The sequence below is a fragment of the Neomonachus schauinslandi genome, chromosome 10 (assembly GCF_002201575.2).
Source record: "Neomonachus schauinslandi chromosome 10, ASM220157v2, whole genome shotgun sequence".
Taxonomy (NCBI): domain Eukaryota; kingdom Metazoa; phylum Chordata; class Mammalia; order Carnivora; family Phocidae; genus Neomonachus; species Neomonachus schauinslandi.
In genome coordinates this window covers 48,716,155-48,733,935 of record NC_058412.1, presented here as the reverse complement: position 1 = coordinate 48,733,935, position 17,781 = coordinate 48,716,155, and the positions used below count along the sequence as shown (strand labels likewise).

At 42.2% G+C, this 17,781-nt stretch overlaps 1 protein-coding gene across 4 annotated transcripts in view; it reads left to right on the top strand.

Moving 5' to 3' along the window:
- The window catches only part of TET3 (tet methylcytosine dioxygenase 3), a 96,999-nt gene that overhangs the window by 52,074 nt on the left and 27,144 nt on the right, over window positions 1–17,781 (top strand). For all 4 annotated transcript variants that reach the window (XM_021699247.2, XM_021699249.2, XM_021699248.2 and 1 more), the window contains one exon: window positions 14,941–15,031. In XM_021699247.2, coding sequence (XP_021554922.1) covers window positions 14,941–15,031 — 91 coding nt within the window. The remainder of the gene's footprint in view (window positions 1–14,940; window positions 15,032–17,781) is intronic.

Sequence of the window (17,781 nt, the reverse complement as noted above, 5' to 3'; positions counted from 1 at the left end):
CGATCATAGGAAGTGGGCCCTTCCCTTTGCCCCTTTCCCTCCTTGCATTAGTATGAATCTGTCCCATCTGCCTTGTGTTTAGTACACTGTCAGGTATTTCTCCCCCCTGCAGTGTAAGACCTAACCTTACATAGTGCTTAGGCCATAGGTGGTCCTTACTAAATATTTTAGTTGTTGAATTCAATTATTTGGAGGTGATATTTGATCAAACTAGTTTTTAAAATTTGAGTTCTAATTCCATCACTTCCTCATGCATAAAATGAAAATGATAATGACATCCCCTCACCAGGGCTGTTGGAGGGAATAAATTAGCTAGCATGGGTACAGCCCTTAGACTGGTGTCTGGCACATAGTAAGCACTCCAGGAGTGCTGGCAGTCCCGACACGTATTGAGTGCAGTAAGGCAAGAGAAAGAAGTAAAAACATACGTATTAAAAAGGAAGAAAAGTGTTGGCTGTTACTTTAGTCATCAATCATTTATTGATTACCAGCTCTGTATTAAGTACTGTGAAGGATAAAAATTAGGAGACATGGCTCATCTCTGAAGGACCTTGCAGTGCGCTCCAAGTGGCATCTGAAGCCACAAGATACTCAGTCAGCCCTCCGGCAGGCGTCAGCCAGATCCCTGTGTGGTCACATGGATGTGGCTGGACGGTAAGAGTGCTCTGAACCCCCAGGCCTGGTTGTCATTACCGAGGGCAGTGTTTTCTTTTGGAAACTCTTGTTCCAAGCTGGGTGTTGAAACAGCAGTGAACCCCAAGAGCACGCGCGCCGTCTTCGTGGCATCAGGGGCCAGCTGGCAGGGGTGAGGCCAGCAGCCCGGGCCCTCAGAGCTCTGCATTCCCCCGGAGAGGACTAGCGAGGAGAGGAGAGGAGCGGGCAGGGGAGTGTGGGCGTCACACAAACCCGGCAGCAGGGAAGTGTGCGCCTCAGCCAGGGAAGGGCCAGTCCTTTATTGCTCCAGTTTGTGTTTTCTCTGTATCCGGTCCTAAACAGAGAATTCAAACCAACCCTACCTCATGTGGTTAAATGTTAACTTATGGGGACATGCTTAGTGGGAGACAGTAGACACAAGCAGTATATAAATGATCATCTCAGCTATGTTACAGAAGGAAAGGAAGGAAGGGAAGGAAAGGAGAGGAAAGGAGAGAAGGAAAGGGGAGGGGAAGGAAGGAAGGAAGGGAAGAAAGGAAGGAAGGAAAAGACTGGTAGGAAATATGTCAATAGTGGTTGTCTCTCTGGTCAGTGGGTGACTTTTCCCTTATATGTTTTCTGAACTTTCTGTAATGAAATATGTATTTTATAATCAAGAAATGTTTTGAAAGTGTATCCTGGAAGTAGCCTGGAAGACAGATGGGTGAAGGGTGATGACCTTGCGGCAGAAGACTGGTTAGGGAGCTATTGAGAAGAAGAAGAAGAAAAAGAAGAAGAAGAATTGTAATCGTAGTAATAATAATATTTATGAAACACTTGCTCTGCTCCAGGCACTGTGCCAAGTACGCTACAGTTACCAACTCATTTAATCCTCATAACATCTACATGAGGGGAGTACTATCAGGAGTTCCATCTTAATGATGAAGGAAGCAAACCTAGATTCAGTAATTTACCCAGGTCATACATCTAGCACACCGTAGAAGTGAGATTTGAATCTAGGCAGTTGGACCCTTAACCAGCACACGATACTGTGATTGAAATTGTTGAGAAAGGAGTCCTAAGTAAAACAGTGGTATTAAGAGTGAAGAGGGCCAAGGAAGAAGGGATTCACATGGCAACAGCTTCTTGAGGTGCTGGGGTTTGTTTTAGGGAGAGCCATCCTGTTTTCCAGAAGTATCTGCAGATCCCACCTCTGGACAGTTGCTTCCATCAGTCAGTATGGCAGAATTTGTCTCCGTGAACTCGGGCTCAGGACATGGGTTAGGAGTAATGGCTGCTCACTCTGGGATTAATGTCAGATGGGAACCGTCTCATGTTCCAGAAACTCAGCCTCTCAACAGTGGCAGGTAGAGAGGTGCAGATTGCAGGTCAGTTTAAGGAAGAATTTTCCATTGAAGTGACAGTGAGATTTGGAGATGTCATTATGCGCTAATAATAAACAACTTTATAAAAGCATAAAAAGGTTTTATAGCATAGCAAAAAAAACTTAATATTCAATATGGTGACTTTTGCCAAATCAGCAGTTTTGGCCAATATGGGCTTCACTGAGGAACCAAAAACCTGTATACCAAGAGCACTGTTTTTCTCTTGTATAAAGACTTACGAGTTTCTGAAGGTATGGGTGGCATTCATATGGACTTATTCTCCAAATCTTGAAATCCTGGAATTAAAGGCACCTCTTGAAGCTTCAAAGAAATAAATTTAGAAGACATGAAAGGAAATGCCTTTCTCCAAAAGGTAGTATGATATGTACAGGTTTGGGAAAACTTAACGCAAGTGGAAGTTTTATTTTAGATTATTGGAGGAAGAGAGTATTGATGTATTTCTAATATTTTGCGGCACACATTAGAGATCCCCTTAACCGTCCTGTAATACCATTGTCAGAGACTGGACAGTGAGCTGCTATGACTAGGCCCTCTACATATTTTATCTATTCCTAGAAATGGGGAGATTCACAAGTGAGCCAGTTTAGGACAGAGAATGAGTTCAGATGACATTTTAGTCATCTGGGAAAGCGTCCTTGGAGGTCATCTGCTCATCCCTTTATCGTTAAGGAAACAGGTTTGTGTTAACTTTTGAGTCTTGTCCCCGTCTGTGAGGAGCATCCCACAGGCAGCTGTGGACATTAAACCATAAGAAAAGCAGATGAAGACAGATTTTAGGAGGCACCTTCATAGAAATGACGTATTTTTATCCAGTTGATCATTTGCCTTAAAGAAGTAGCCAGAGGCCAGTATAAGAAAAAAACATGTCCTTTTGCCTGGAGCATGGTGAAAGTCTGGGTGAGAGAGGTGTTGTCCAGCAAATGTGGCCGGGAGCAGTGTCCACTGGGTAACTTCAGTCCGGACCACAATTCTGAATGGGGGACACAGAGACTTACCTCTGTTTACAATCATGGGAAGTCTATTTCCTGTAGTTTTTATGAGAAGGTATTCCCCCCCCCCCCGCCTCTCATTCAGTTTGAGATGAAGAGGAACTTCATGTGTTTTAAATATTTTCTTTAGACAATGGAATATTTGGATCCCAGCATAAAGGTGGGGAATCTGACTCTGGGGAGGGTATCAGAAGTTCCTGGAGGAGGTGATGTTTGAGGTGAGAAGTTTAATGGATTAATAGGAAGAAGATAGAGTGTTCCAGGCAAAATGACATGAAGATTATGGAGATGAAAAATACATGAAAAACCACATGAAGACATAGAGGTGAGAAAACATGGAGACATGCAAGTAGTTCTTTTTTTTTTTTTTTTTAAAGATTTTATTTATTTGACAGAGAGAGACACAGCATAAGAGGGAACACAAGCAGGGGGAGTGGGAGAGGGAGAAGCAGGCTTCCCGCTGAGCAGGGAGCCCGATGCGGGGCTCGATCCCAGGACCCTGGGATCATGACCTGAGCCGAAGGCAGCCGCTTAACGACTGAGCCACCCAGGCGCCCCCAGACATGCAGGTAGTTCTGGTGTGACTGGTGTATTGGATGAAAGATTGGGAGTGGCCAGAGAGGGGAGCTTCAGGGGAGACGGGGACAATACTGAAGGCAGAGAAGCCAGTTTGCAAGCTCAGGCATGGTTCAGGCGAGAAATAATGGGTGCCTAAACTCAGAGAATGACATTGAGTGGGAGAAAGGAGAGAAGTGGATGGATAAGAGAAAGATTAGGAAAAAGAACTAACTGTTGGCTGTAGGAATAAAGGAAGAAGCATGTCAGGTGGCTCCTGAGGTTCCAGGTTGGGTGACCGGGTGGACAGTAGGCCATTCACCTAGATTCAGAATCCTGGGAAGGGAGCAAGTTTGGACATCCAACTTTTGAGATATCTGTTGGACCTGAAGGCGTGCATCCAGGTGGGTCTGTGAGTTGGAGGTTCTAGAGCAAAATGATGGTAGTTGATGTTTCAGTTATGATCATTCCCCCAGGCTGAATGTGTAGATCGAGAAGAGGCCCGAGAAGGGAGCATACTAGCATTTAGAGGGTCTCAAACAGGAGACTGTGAAGGAGGGTGTGGAAGAGATGTGGGAAGGCTAAAGAACCAGCAGAGAGTTTGGGACGTTGGGAAGGCTGAGAGCCCAGTTCTGCAGAAGGGTCCGGATTTAATGCTGGATTCTTCTTTGTCTCACACGACGTGTTATTATATGTGCACTAGTCTTGTCGATTAAACCCCAGGGACTGAATGTTGTATTTCTAAAACATTTAGACTGGTGCCGAGCACTCTGGTAAGTGCGCTTCATAATTTTTTTGGCTAGCTGGTCAACCTTATTCTGCCTCCAACTCTACAAAGATGTCAGATGAGTTTAGGCACGATCTCCTTCCCTTTAATCTTTGTCCTCAGTGAGTGTGCCTATGTTATAAAGGTATTTGTGTCTACTACCAGCAGGCCTGGCATGCTGCCCATGGACTCACAAGCAGCTGACCTGTGATTTTAGTTTAAAAAAAACTCATCTAATCTACACCTAATCCAGGGTAGGGCCCAACCATCTACCTACCCACTGTGTGGATTTGTGACTGCCAGGAGGCAATGAGCTAGCAATTGGTGATTGACTGTCATGGAAATAGAGTCTAATTAGTTATATAAGCTTAAGCTGTTCAGCTTGAAGTCCACTGAAATGATACCAGGAAACTGAGGCATTTATATAGGATTGTTTGGAAAAAGAAGGTGCTGGTACATAAAGCCTTAGTGTGATCTTGACACCTATGCATTAATTATCCCAGTTATCAATCGTCTCTATCAATGTCATAACGAGGAGAAATGCCTCAGCTTGTGCTCCCATGTCTTCCGCTGGCCATCGTATTTCCCACTGGGAAAGTGTGGGTGCCTTAGTCTCTGTGTAGAGAGGGGTGGAGGGGGGAAGATGGGAGGTTCACTTAGAAATTAAGGATCCTTCTTGCCGTTAGGCAGTCATGAGTAGTTTCTTGTGTTTAGTATCTCTTGCTGATAGCAAGAAGGATACATTTCATTCTTTCCCTAGCCTAGTGCAGAAGTAGAACAGAGCATATTTTTCTGTCTTAATGAGCATAAAATTAAGTGCACAGGGCAAAGAAAAGCACCTAGAGCCACATAACCAGCATTTTCTCAAAAATTGGATTTTTCTCTCCTGAGCTCTGCCCCAGAGCTTATTTTAGGGGGAAAAAATCACTTCTGTCTGCTCCAGCTGCTCAAAGCGAGACATAAAACAGATTTTTCTTCAAGGCGAGTTGAGCCATTCCCTTGCTCTGTCACTTTACCTCTGTAGAGGAGGAAGACACACCCTACTGGGGACTAACAGGAGAATCAGTGACTTAATAGCAAGATAGCAAAAGAACCCTTTCCTGAAGCCTGGTGAAGGGAACAACAACCAAACAGAAGAGAAAATTCATCTGCTTAAGTTTGGAAATAGCCCCATTCTTAAACCATGAATGCCGGGGGCTGTCTACTAGCTTAAGATCAGTTGAATTAAAATAAAGGATGATATGGGGTATACAGATCACAGTGTGGGGAGAAACAATAGTGGAGTCTCAGAGGGACACTGAAGCTTGGAGAGATGGGCTGCATGCTCTCTGGAAAATGGGGACTGCAGACAGGCCCCTTTTCCCTCCCTATTCCAGTTTCTGATGGGGATGAGGTATAGGGTGAGGACGGTTGGCCTGAGGGCCTGGAAACCATATCCTAGGAGCCAGCTTTGTAGCCGAGGGCCAGCAGCACCAGACAAAGGCCATTGTGCACAGAGAAATATTTGCTGAACCACCAAACAAAAATCCTGCAATCTGTGGGGCTTTATTTTAACTTATCAGAGTGACCAGCTCACTCCCATATGAGGAAATAAACCAAAATCCTAGCATCAGGACAGAGCATAACCCAGCCCTCAACACACAAACATACATCCGTATTTAGAGGTGTTGGCCCAGACAGACAATGCCTGAAGATGAAATTTCCTAGTTGTAACAGTCCACAGCCAGCCCCAGTTCCTCCCATCCCCCTTCAGGCTGCTGAACTTTTGAACTAATAGTTGAAACCTCTCCACCATCCAGTTCTTCAGCTTAATTTCCAGTGATACACAGGACATTACAACACAGGGTTGTCCAGTCCAAAATGTAGTACCAGAGGGTAGAAACCCTAGAGAGAAACTTTTCCATGGAAAGATTAATTAATAAAGAATCCAACATGCAACCCATTCAGATTCTGTGGGGAAAGTAGAGGGATTGATGTCCAACATTCAGAATGAAAATTTACATTAGAAAAAACCAAACATTTGAAGAACTGATAGGTGCCGTCAAGGAAGGTGGGGGAAAAAAAGGTTCCCTTTGAAACAGGAAATGAAAGATGAGGTGCTAGAATAAAGTTACAAAGAAGCCACGCGAGGTGCAGATTAAATTCCAGAAGCATGCCATTGCACAAAGCACACACAGCTGCACCAGAAGCTGGAAAAGGCGGCATCGGAGTTACAGGAAAAGCAAATCAGTGAGGAAGAGGGACTTGGAGGTCACTGCAAAACAGGAAAAGAAAACAGAAATGGTCCTAGCCAGAGTGGGGAGATAAGGGGACCAGAAGAGAGGCGGGAGGAGGGGTCCTGGATGCAAACTCCCTGTCAGGGATGCTGGCAACATTCACTGGGGAAGAGCCTGGAACAAACTGAGCAAAGGCAAGAGTCAAAGGATAGAAAACTTTTCTCAAATGAAAGAAAATGAATAAAAATGGATAAATCATGATCCCAACCAACTTACTGAATTTCAAGGATGAAGAATCACCTACAAATATATTAACTGAAAAATTAAGTCACACGTATTCATTTTTTTTTATAATTTTTTTTTAAAGATTTTATTCATTTGCGACACAGGCACAGAGAGCATGAGCAGGGGGAGAGGCAGAGGCAGAGGGAGAGGGAGAAGCAGGCTCCCCGCTGAGCCAGGAGCCCGATATGGGGCTTGATCCCAGGATCCTGGGATCATGACCTGAGCCGAAGGCAGACGCCCAACCATCTGAGCCACCCAGGTGCCCCTGTGCTCATTTTTTTTAAACTTAAAAAAAATACTTTTAAAAAACATTCTTTTAACTGAAAGACATATAGGAAGGTATATATACCTGAAGTGTACAGCTCAGTAAGTTTTACAAAGGGCACATCCTTTTGTAACCACGTCTAAATCAAGAAACAGCTTTTCCAGCCGCTCAGGAGCCCCACGCCCGCTCACCTACACCTGAGTCGCTAAAGCGCACTGTAGCCTGCAGACCAAATCTGGCTCTCATCTGTGAGCTAAAAACAATCTTTATGTTGTAAAATGGTCCCCCCAGAAAATCAAAAGAAGAGTAAGGTTTCATGACTCAATGGAGATTAGATGAAGTCCAAATTTCAGTGTCCATAAGTTTTCATGGAACATAGCCATGCTCATTTGTTTATGTATTATCCGTGGCTGCATTTCACCACATCAGCAAAGATGAGCACTCGTCGCAGAGACTACATGCCCTGCAAAGCCTTAAATGCCGTGTGGCCCTTCACATAGAAGGTTTGCCAACCCCTGTCCTAACGTAACTACTTTTCTAACTTCTAACCACACTGATCGGTTTGCCTGAATTGCATATGTATCCTATCATAAATACGTATGTGTTCCTTTATATTCTGACTTCTTTTGTTCTGCGTTGTGTTTGTGAGGTTCATCTGTGTGTGTGCAGCAGTGCCGGTAGTTTCTTCATTCTCATTGCTACATAGTGTTCTGTTTTATGAATATACCACAGTTTATCCATTTGACCATTGGTAATCATTTGGATTGTTTCCAATCTGGGGGTTATTATGAATCATGCTGATAGAAGATATTCTTCTATATGTCTCTTGGAACATGGATGTATGGGTTTACATATTTACATTTCAGCTTAAGTTGCTACTATTCGTTTTCCAAAGTGGTTGTGACGGTTTAAACTCCTACCAGCGGTGCTCCACGTCCTCACCAGGAAATAGGATCAACGGTCTTCCTGCCGTTGTGGTAGGTGCAGCAGGTGTATCTCATCATGGCTTTAATTTGCATTTCCCTCATGACTGACGAGGTTGAGCACCTTTTCATACCTGTTCATACTTTTCTATAGAGGGCCCATTCAAGCCATTTGCCCATTTCTCTATGTGTTTGTCTTTTTCTTACTGATTGGCAAGGGTTCTTTATTTATGGTGGATATGATTTTGTTGTTGTTGTTGGATATGTGTATTGCAGTTCTCGGAATATTAGAAGTTTGACCTGAGAATTCTGTACCCAGTTATGTTGCCATTCACATGTGAGAGCTTCATTAAAACATTTCCAAATATACAAGAACTCAAATTTTCTAGCGATGAATCAGATAAGTAATGGATTGGGGAAGTTATATATATCATGGGACTGGTAGTGAACACTAAATGCATTCAAATGTGAAGTTTGCATTTAAATAACTGTGATAATTGTTTTTCTAAAACAAGAGTAATTTATATACTTATATTTGAGATTTTATATCAAGTATCTCTTTGATAACAGAGAGGAAAAAATATGTTCACGAGGATACCCACAAAAAGCAGGAGACAAGGTGAAGGAGGAGGTAGGAGAAATTGTAAGGGTGCTAACTTCTTTATCTGCAAAAGTACAATGAGCATTACTAAAGACATACTATAGATTTTTCTAAATTACCAGGAGTGGGGGGTGGGGAGTAAAAGAAAATATAAAACCTGTAACAAAGGACAGGAAAGAAAAAAAACAAAGACCCAGCATGGAAAACATGTCCTAAAATGACAGAAGACCATACATACGTATGGCAATAAATGTAAATAGGGTAAACTCACATACTGAATTTAAGATGAACAGCATTAAACAGCACCAAAAAGGGTTAATAAACCTTATTTTACTATGAAAAAACAGAAGTATGTATTGCTCGCCGATTCAGAGCATGTACTGCCTTCTATAGAACATTACCCCAGCCTTGCAAAGTATTGTCACTTGTCTGGCACCATAACCAAGTACAAACCCATTGCTACAGAGAAGATACACACACACACACACACACACACACGTATGTATACACACACGTGTATATATACATGTACACATGTATACACACATATAAATATGTATACGTGTGTATATGTATATATAATGAGATGTATTTTCTCACATCTATGTAAATATATATGAGATACATAACCTTATGGATATATAAACATATACATGAGAATAATTAAATTTGTAAATGTATACTAGTTTTATAACTGAGCATACTTGGTTGTAAGTTTAATTTTTTTCCATAGAATATCTTCTCCCGGATACAGACATATAATCAAGGAAAGGGATCTATCTCTATTATTTTCAATCTATCTATCTTACATGTTTTTATAGGTATAGAATCAGGAAAAGGGATGTAGTTAAAGGAAACAATGCTTCTGAAGGACTCCTTGGGCTGCCTTGTAAACTGCCAAAAGGGAAAGAATGACTTTGCTTTTGTTTGGCTCTCAGAGCTCCGTCTGCCTTTGCGTTTTAGCGGCCTTCCCCAAGAAACCTGACTGTCCATTGTGGAGGCTGGTGTGGTTTTGGATCTGTATCTTTTTTCCTAGCTGCTGGGGTGAAGTGGCCAAGATTTGGTTTGCATCTTCTCCTTGAAAATCTCCTTTCTCTGCCTTTAACTGGGTAAGTTTTGAGCTTTTTCTGATTGGGGGCAGAAGGTAGTCACTAAAAGCTACATTATGTTCCAGTTCCAGTGGAAGATCCTGCAGTCAATCCATTACTTTGACTTTTCTCCAGACAATAGAAGCTGGAATAGAGCCCAGAAGTTCTGGCATCTTCTTGTATTCTATTTTCTGTATACCATGTAGTCTCCCAGCGCCTATAAAGAGCTTTCAGACCACTACTTCCAACACCCACATTCTTACATTTTCTTTCCCTAGCCTCCCCTGGTCTCCCTCCCTCCCACCCCCACTCCGTATGCTTCTTTCTGCAATCCTCTCTGTGTTATGTTCAAAATAGTGTATATTTGGAGCAAGTCATTTTTAATCCTTCAGTTGAAAATATTCATTCATTCATGAAACATTTTAAGCAATTGATAGGTTGAGAACAGTGCTAGGTGACATCCCATCTCATCCTCAACAATTCTGTAAGGTAGGAACATTATTTTAACTGCTTTTAAGGCTCGTAAGGGTTGTGTAACTTGGCCACAGTCACACAGTTTGTTTGGCAGAGCCTGGACAGCAGCTGCCTATTGAGTTCGTATGATGCGCCAAGGACTGCACGGAGCCCTGAGTGTAGTTTGTGCAGGAAGGCATGAGGATTGGAGGCTGGGAAGGTAACTCGTCGCAGTTCCCCAGGGCTCTGCAAACTCCGTGTTCTTTCTGCTGTGCCATGCTAACAATAAAAGCATGCTGTGATCCATGCCTTGATGTTTCTGTTGTCTGCAAGGTGCTCTGGGGATCCGGAGGGAAAGTGGACCTGAGAAGTGCACTGGCGTTTCAGAGAAGAGGTGCCGTTTAAACTAGACCTTAAGAGAGGAGCTTTTCCAAAGAGCGAAACGAGGAAGGGCACTGTTGTCAGTGAGGAAGCCTGTTTGAAGTCACGGAGGGCTTGCCCAGTTGTGTGACAGGAGCTGTGCTGGCCACTGCCGCGTACAGGGCTGGGACATGTGCAGGGGGCGCTCCACAGGGGCCTTGTGGACTCTGCCCCGGAATTTGGGTTCTTTCTCTGGTCTGACGTGGGGTCATCAGTGCGAAGTGGTGTGATCAGATTTTTGGGGAGGGGTGTATAAACTGGTGGAATTGGGTAGGATAACCTAGGAGGGCTGAGATCAGTGAGATCATGCCCATAATTCGGGCAAGAGCCTGACCCCGGACATTAGTGGGGGATGAAGAGCCTCCAGGAGCAGAAGCCAAAAGAGGCAGGCACGTCCCGTCAGTTCATCGGCTGAACTGCAACACACCATTGCAAACCTTTTATTGAGGGGCTTCAGGGAAATGTCAGAGGGCTGGGAGTTCAGTGAGATCAACATCCTCAGCCTGGTCGGGACCTCCCCAGCTTCATAGTGGCCTGAAAGCTCTGCAGACCTTTTCTTGTTTGTTTATTTTGTTTTGTTTTTGTTATCTTGTTTGTTTATTTTATTTTATTTTATTTTGAGAGAAATGGGAGGGGTACAGAGGGAGAGGGAGAATCTTAAGCAGGTTCCACACCCCATGTGGAGCCAGACACGGGGCTCGATCTCACGAGCTGATTTTGGCTCCTGAGCCAGAATCAAGAGCCGGATGCTTAAGCGACTGAGCCACACAGGCACCCCTTCTTGTTTGTTTTTAAAGCCAGGAACACAGCTGAACTCATTTTCACAAACTTGCTCTTACACTTATTCTCAGGGTCGGTAGTGACCCAGACACCGTTTTGCTCGCCTGTAGTGTGTGTGTGACGTATGTACACTAATGTATGTGTGATTGCACGTATACACGGACTACAGTGTATTATACATGCAATATTGAAATTTGCTTTTTTTTTCCCCACTTAAAATATCTTGGAGGTCATTTTTTGTCAGTAAATCTAGAGCTACCTGATTCCTTTTGATACTGCTTAGCATTTCATTATATGGATGTGCCATAGTGTCTTTAGAATACATAATGAATCATGATGGACATTGAGGTTTCTGATATTTTGCCATTCCAAATGATGCAGTGAGTGTTCTTGTATATACATATCATTTTCACATATCCAAATTTCCAGAAATGAATTCTTATAAGAATTGAAATTCTTTGAAATTGCTGAGTCAAATGGACTCATGTGCATTTGTAATTTTAACATATTGCTAAGTTACTTTCCATACTGCCTGTTTTCCTATACCCTCACCAACACAGGACATTGATGGTGACTCCTCTGAAAGGGAAAACTGATACCTTATTGTAGCTTTACAGATGTTTGAGCCATTTGCATTATCCTTTTTATCCTTTTTAAATTTTTCTCTTGAATTATTGACCTTATTTAGCTATAGGAGCTCTTGATATTTTAAGGAAATTAGCCTCTTGTCTGGTATGAATTCCAGATATTTCTCCCCAGTGTGTTATTTGTCTTTTGATAGTTAGTACTATAAATTTTTTTTTTAGTTAAATTTATCAGGATTTGTATGTATGTGGGGGGGGGCTTTAGAGTTTCATGTTATACTTAGAGAAGATTTCCCTTTTTATGAATATTTTTGAAACTCTCCCATTTTTTTTCTCTCAGAACTTGTATAGTTTAACTTTTTTTGTATTTAAATCTTCCAACTCTTCGGAATACATTTGGGGGTAAGTTATTAAGTATGGATCAGACTTTTCCCCCGTTGTCTCAACACCATGCATTGAAAAATTAATCTTTCCCCATTGATTTGAAATACCATTAGGTATCTTCTTATGTGTGGATCTTATCTACCCAGGTAGACCATAAACTTTTAAAAGGCAGCAATCAGATATTATCCTATCTTGAATTCACCCCCATAAAGCTGAGCATAATGTTCTGTATAAAAGAGGTATGACAGTGTTTTTACATTTAAAGAATTGTGACATATATATATGGGGAAAGTACGCAAAACATTCACATACAACTCAATGAAAATTTATAAAATGAATGCCTGTGTAACCACAACCTAGATCAAGAAATAGGCCATTTCCAGCTCCTCAGAAGTCCCCTGTGCACCCGTCCCATTCACATTCCTCTTCCATCCCCCAGAGGCAACCACTCTCTTGACTTGTGACAATGATTTTCTTGTTTTTCTTTATCATAAGATTGGACCATACAAAATCACCATTGTTTGTAGGTAAAAAGCCATTGAATGTCTGCAATTTCATATTTCAACCTAGTAATTTTTACCACCTCTGCATGTGTCTTTAAACAGTATAGTTTAGTGGAGCCTATTTTTTTTTTTAATATTACTTAAATGTAATCTTACTGTATTTGTTCTTTGCTATGCTTCTTTCCTTTACTGTGATGTTGTGGTGTTCAACCATGTTGTGGAAGGTTGTCAGTTCTCACTGCTAGATAGATCCTATCATACGACTGTGCTGCACTTTATCCATCCCACTGTTGCTGGGTTATAGGTTTCCAGTTTTGACTATTGAAAACAAGGTTACTATGAAAATCTTTGAACATGTGTTTTGATGCATGTAACGAAGGTTTCTTCTAGGACAGAATCGGCAAAGTAGGGCCCGCTGCCTAGTTCTTTATTTTTTTAAAGCTTTTAATGTTGAGATGATTTTACATTTATAGAAGAGTTGCAAAATTGGAACCAGAGAGTGTCTGTATACCCTTTATCAAGCTGCCCCTAATGTAAACATCTTACATGGTTACGGAGCATTTAAAAATCAGACATTAATGTTGGTACAATACTATGAACTGCAGACTTTGGAATTCATCAGTGTTTCCACTAATGCCCTTTTTCTGTTCTAGGACCAGTGCGGGATACCACATTGCACTTAGTTGTCACATTTCTTTAGACATAAAACAAGCTCCACTACAGTATTCGTGTAAAGTTCTTTTTGTTTTCAGCCTTATATAGTAGCCAGTCAAAACTCTTTTCCAAAGCTGCTATTACATAGTCATTTGGGTCTCCTTTCTTTCCCTGAGAAAAATTCATTTAAAATTCATCCAGGTTGTGTGCATCAATAATTTGTTCCTGTTGTAAAAAAAAAAAAAATGCAGCAAACGTCCTATAACATAAAATTAACCATTGGAAAGTAAGCACTTGAGTGGTGGCATTTAGTACATTTACAGTGCACAACCACCACCTCTGTCCGGTTCCAAAACGTGCTCTTCGCCCCAGAACAAAACCCCGTACTCGTTCAGCAGTTACCCAGCATCTGGCAGCTGTCAGTCTGTGTTCTCACCATTCTGGGTATTTCCCGCGAGTGGGACCGCACAGTATGCGATGGTTTGTGTCTGGCTCCTTTCACGCATCCTGGTTTTGAGGTTCATCCGCATTGTACCGCATGTCAGTACTTCCCTCCCTTTTTTTTTTTGTTTAAATTGCGGTAAAATATATATAACATGGCATTTGCCATTTTCACCATTTTTAACTGTACAATTTAGTGGCATTAACTACACTCATAACATCATGCAGCCAATCCCCACTACCCATTTCCAAAAACGTTTTCATCCCCCCCCCCCCAACCCCATGGAAGGGCAGTACCCAGTAAGTCCCCTTTCTCCTCTCCTGCTAGCCCTGGTACCTTCTAGTTTAATTTTTATCTCTAGGAATTTGCCTGTTCTAGGCATCTCATCTAAATGGAATCATGCAGTGGTTATTCTTTTGTGTCTGGCTCCTTTCACCCAGCATCATTTTTCCCAGGCTCATCCACATTGTAGCAGGTGTCAGAACCTCATTCCTTTTTATGGTTGGGTAATATTCCATTGTGTGGCTACCCCACATTTTGTCCATTTGTTGATGGACATTTGTGTTGTTTTCACCCTTTGGTTCTTGTGAATAATGCTGCTGTGAAATTGGCCTACAAGTATCTGAGTGAGTCGTTATTTTTTATTCTTTTGTGTATATTCCTAGGAGTAGAGTGGTTTGCCTACCCCGGTCTAGAATGCTTACAGTGGTAAACTGAATTCCAAAGTGGTTCTACCGCAATCTTGACAACACTTGATCTTACCAGATTCTTCAGTTTTTGCCAGTCTGCCTGGTGTGCCGTGGTGTTGCACTGTGATTTTAATTTGCATTTCCTGATTCCTGAAGGAGTTGAACACATTTTCACATGTTTATTAGCCATTTGAATTTCCTGTTTTGTAATGTGCCCATTAATGTTCCTATTGGTGGTTTGCCTTTCTAAATTGATGTTGATGAACCGATGCCTCCAAATAATGTTTACTCTGTGTTTCTGCAGAACAAATAGTGGAGAAAGATGAAGGTCCGTATTATACTCACCTGGGATCTGGCCCCACGGTAGCCTCTATCCGGGAGCTCATGGAGGAGCGGTGAGTGACGCCCAGGTGTCCAAGCAGAGGTGGGCAGTTGTTAAGAGAGCATGGCATTGAAGCGCCTCTCATTGTCATTGCCTCGTACCGGATGATGTACAGGAAGGAGGTCATGATACCCAGACTGTGGAAGGTTGACTACGGGTTTCTCTCTCTCCGTAGGTCTGCCCTCTCTGTCTTCCCCTCCCCTGCCCTTCTCTCTCTCTTGAACTATTTTTTTATTGATGAAATGTGGTGAAATGACTCTGTGTCCCATAGTGTTTCCCGAGGTCTGAATTTTGCTGCTGGCTTTTCTACAGTATCGTTCACTGTGTCCTTCTGCCCTCGCTATGGCCTATAAATTCGCAGCTAGAGCTAAAGACGTCATGGGAATTGGATAATTTTTTTTCTTTCTTTTTTTCAAAATGACTTCATAGGTGGTATTTTGTGCCTCCACTAGGAGGAATAGAGTATCTCCTCGTTGGCCAGTGGGTGTCTATTCAGGTTGTGTCCTGAGTCGTTCTGACGCTGTCCCAGGAGTCTTTGATAGCTTTCTCGATTCCTCGTATGTCATTATGCTTGGGGCGTGCATTCTGCATTTACCCAAGAAGTCCAGGTCCTTTCTATTGGGGGAAGAAGTATTTAGGAAACAAACTGTGGTACTAGGTTTGCCCGTGACTTCTAGGCCATTTCAGTAGAAAGAGCTAAGATGTATGGGTCGGATTTTTATTTTTGGTTATTGATTAGTGATCAAATACATCGGAGGTTACCTTGACACTTAGAATTCAAACTAAAGACTACAGGGTTTTTCCTTAACAGCCCTGTTTTGTTTTTTTAAGCAGTTTGTATAGATAGAGACTTTAAAATCTACGTACGTGTTCACAGCAGATAATAAATGCCACGAGTTCCAGTGTACAGAAGGGTAAAATAGCTTGGTGATTGAGAGCATGTGGACACTGGAGCTAGACTTCAAGGTCTAATCCTGGCCCTGCCCCTTCCTGCTGAGTCCTTGTGTAAGTTGCTCTACTTCTCTGTGACTCGGTTTTTGTATCTGCAAAATGGAGATGATAGAAGTACACGTATGTTTTAGGAGAATAATGAAGAGAAGCTGAATCGATGTCTGGAAAGCACTTAGTGCTTACAGGGAAGGACCACATCTGGGGGTCTATCTCAAACACATATGTACTGGTGGAAATTTTATAACAAGCATTAGTATTTTAATAGTAAAGGCAAAGATTATGTAGACAAATATGTTTGCGTGTACATATACATACAGATGTGTGGAAGGCTGAGTGGCTCAGAGTTCCCACAGATTTGGGAACCATATTTTGTCTGATCAGGGGAGCCAAAAGAATCCTGTCATTAATGTAGCAGGGAACGTGATTTTGAACTGAAAAACTGTAATGGCATCCCTGAATAAATAAATGGTAAGATGGATGGAGGACTGTGATCTCCTGTAATGACTCTTAATTGTCCTGTACCATCTGGAAACATTTATATTCAAAGTAGCCCATCAGAAAAGCATTTGATCAAAGACCCGATCTGCACATTTGAGTCTGATTGAAAGGGTACCTCCGAGTCCATGAGAACGAAACGTTTAAGACAGGGTGTGTTTTGTACATGCACCGCCTGCATGGGCCAACACACATATGCGTTGCAGCGCCAAGGTTGGGGCAGCCAGCATTTTGGCCAGTGATTTTTTTTTTTTCTTGTAGGAAATCTTGACATTATTGTTTGCAGGTTGAGGGCTGCAGGGGAGTCCAATGTGCACATTGATCTGGGACAGTTTTTGTTTGTGTTTGTTTCTTGGTAACAATTTTACAAAATTTCTAGACAGCTCTCTAAATAACTTTTAGTTACAGAAGAGTATGTTTTGAAACAAGGATTAGGAGATAGTGATAAAGTTGAGATTTGTCCTTTTTTTTTTCCCTCATTGCTTTAAAAATAACAGCCAACTGTAGATTCTTCAGAAACTGATCCAAGGGAGGAATTCCTGTCAAGACCAGGAATACTTGTGTTTTTCCTCAGCAGCTGGTTTATTTTTATCTTAAGGACCTTGTAAATTATGTAACAGATTGCGTTTCCATCTTCGTTAGCTGCTGGTAAGCTTAGAGCCAGATTTGTGTACCCCTATTAGGAGGAATGTAATTTCTCATCTTTGGCCCGTGGGAACCTAGTCAGGTTCACTTCTGAGTCCTTTTGATATGACCCAAAGGAGTCTTCATTAGTTTGCTGGATTTCTCATACAATGAAATTTTCTAGGCCCATCTCTCAGAATACATACAAGACCCTACTGCTTGCATTTTGCATACCAACATGATGTGCATCTTTTCCCCCTATACTCTGATTTCATCACCTGTTATTTTTATCTTATAGACCTCTTTTTAAAAAAGTTTTCTTGTGGAACAAGGAGAGGAATGAATGATCAGTGAACACCACCAGGCTGGGGGTCTAGTTTGTGAATGGTCCAGGCTGTCTCTTTCCCTAGACCTCTCCCCCGACCCTCTCTCTGCAGGACCACTCTACCACCAGAAGTTGGCCAAAGTCAGGAAGGGGAAGCGAACTGAAATCAAGGAGACGTTGGTGCTTTTAGCTTCTCTGGTAAAGATTTGGAAAAAGGAGGGGGAGGTCAAAACCAAATCTTAAATATTTTCCCAATTTATTTATGGGTTCCACACGTGGGGAACCCAGGTCCCCATTGACATAGGTAATTGAGTCAGTTGTTGAACTCATATCTGAGAAGGGTGTGCTGCAGAGCCCTGGGTCCTCTA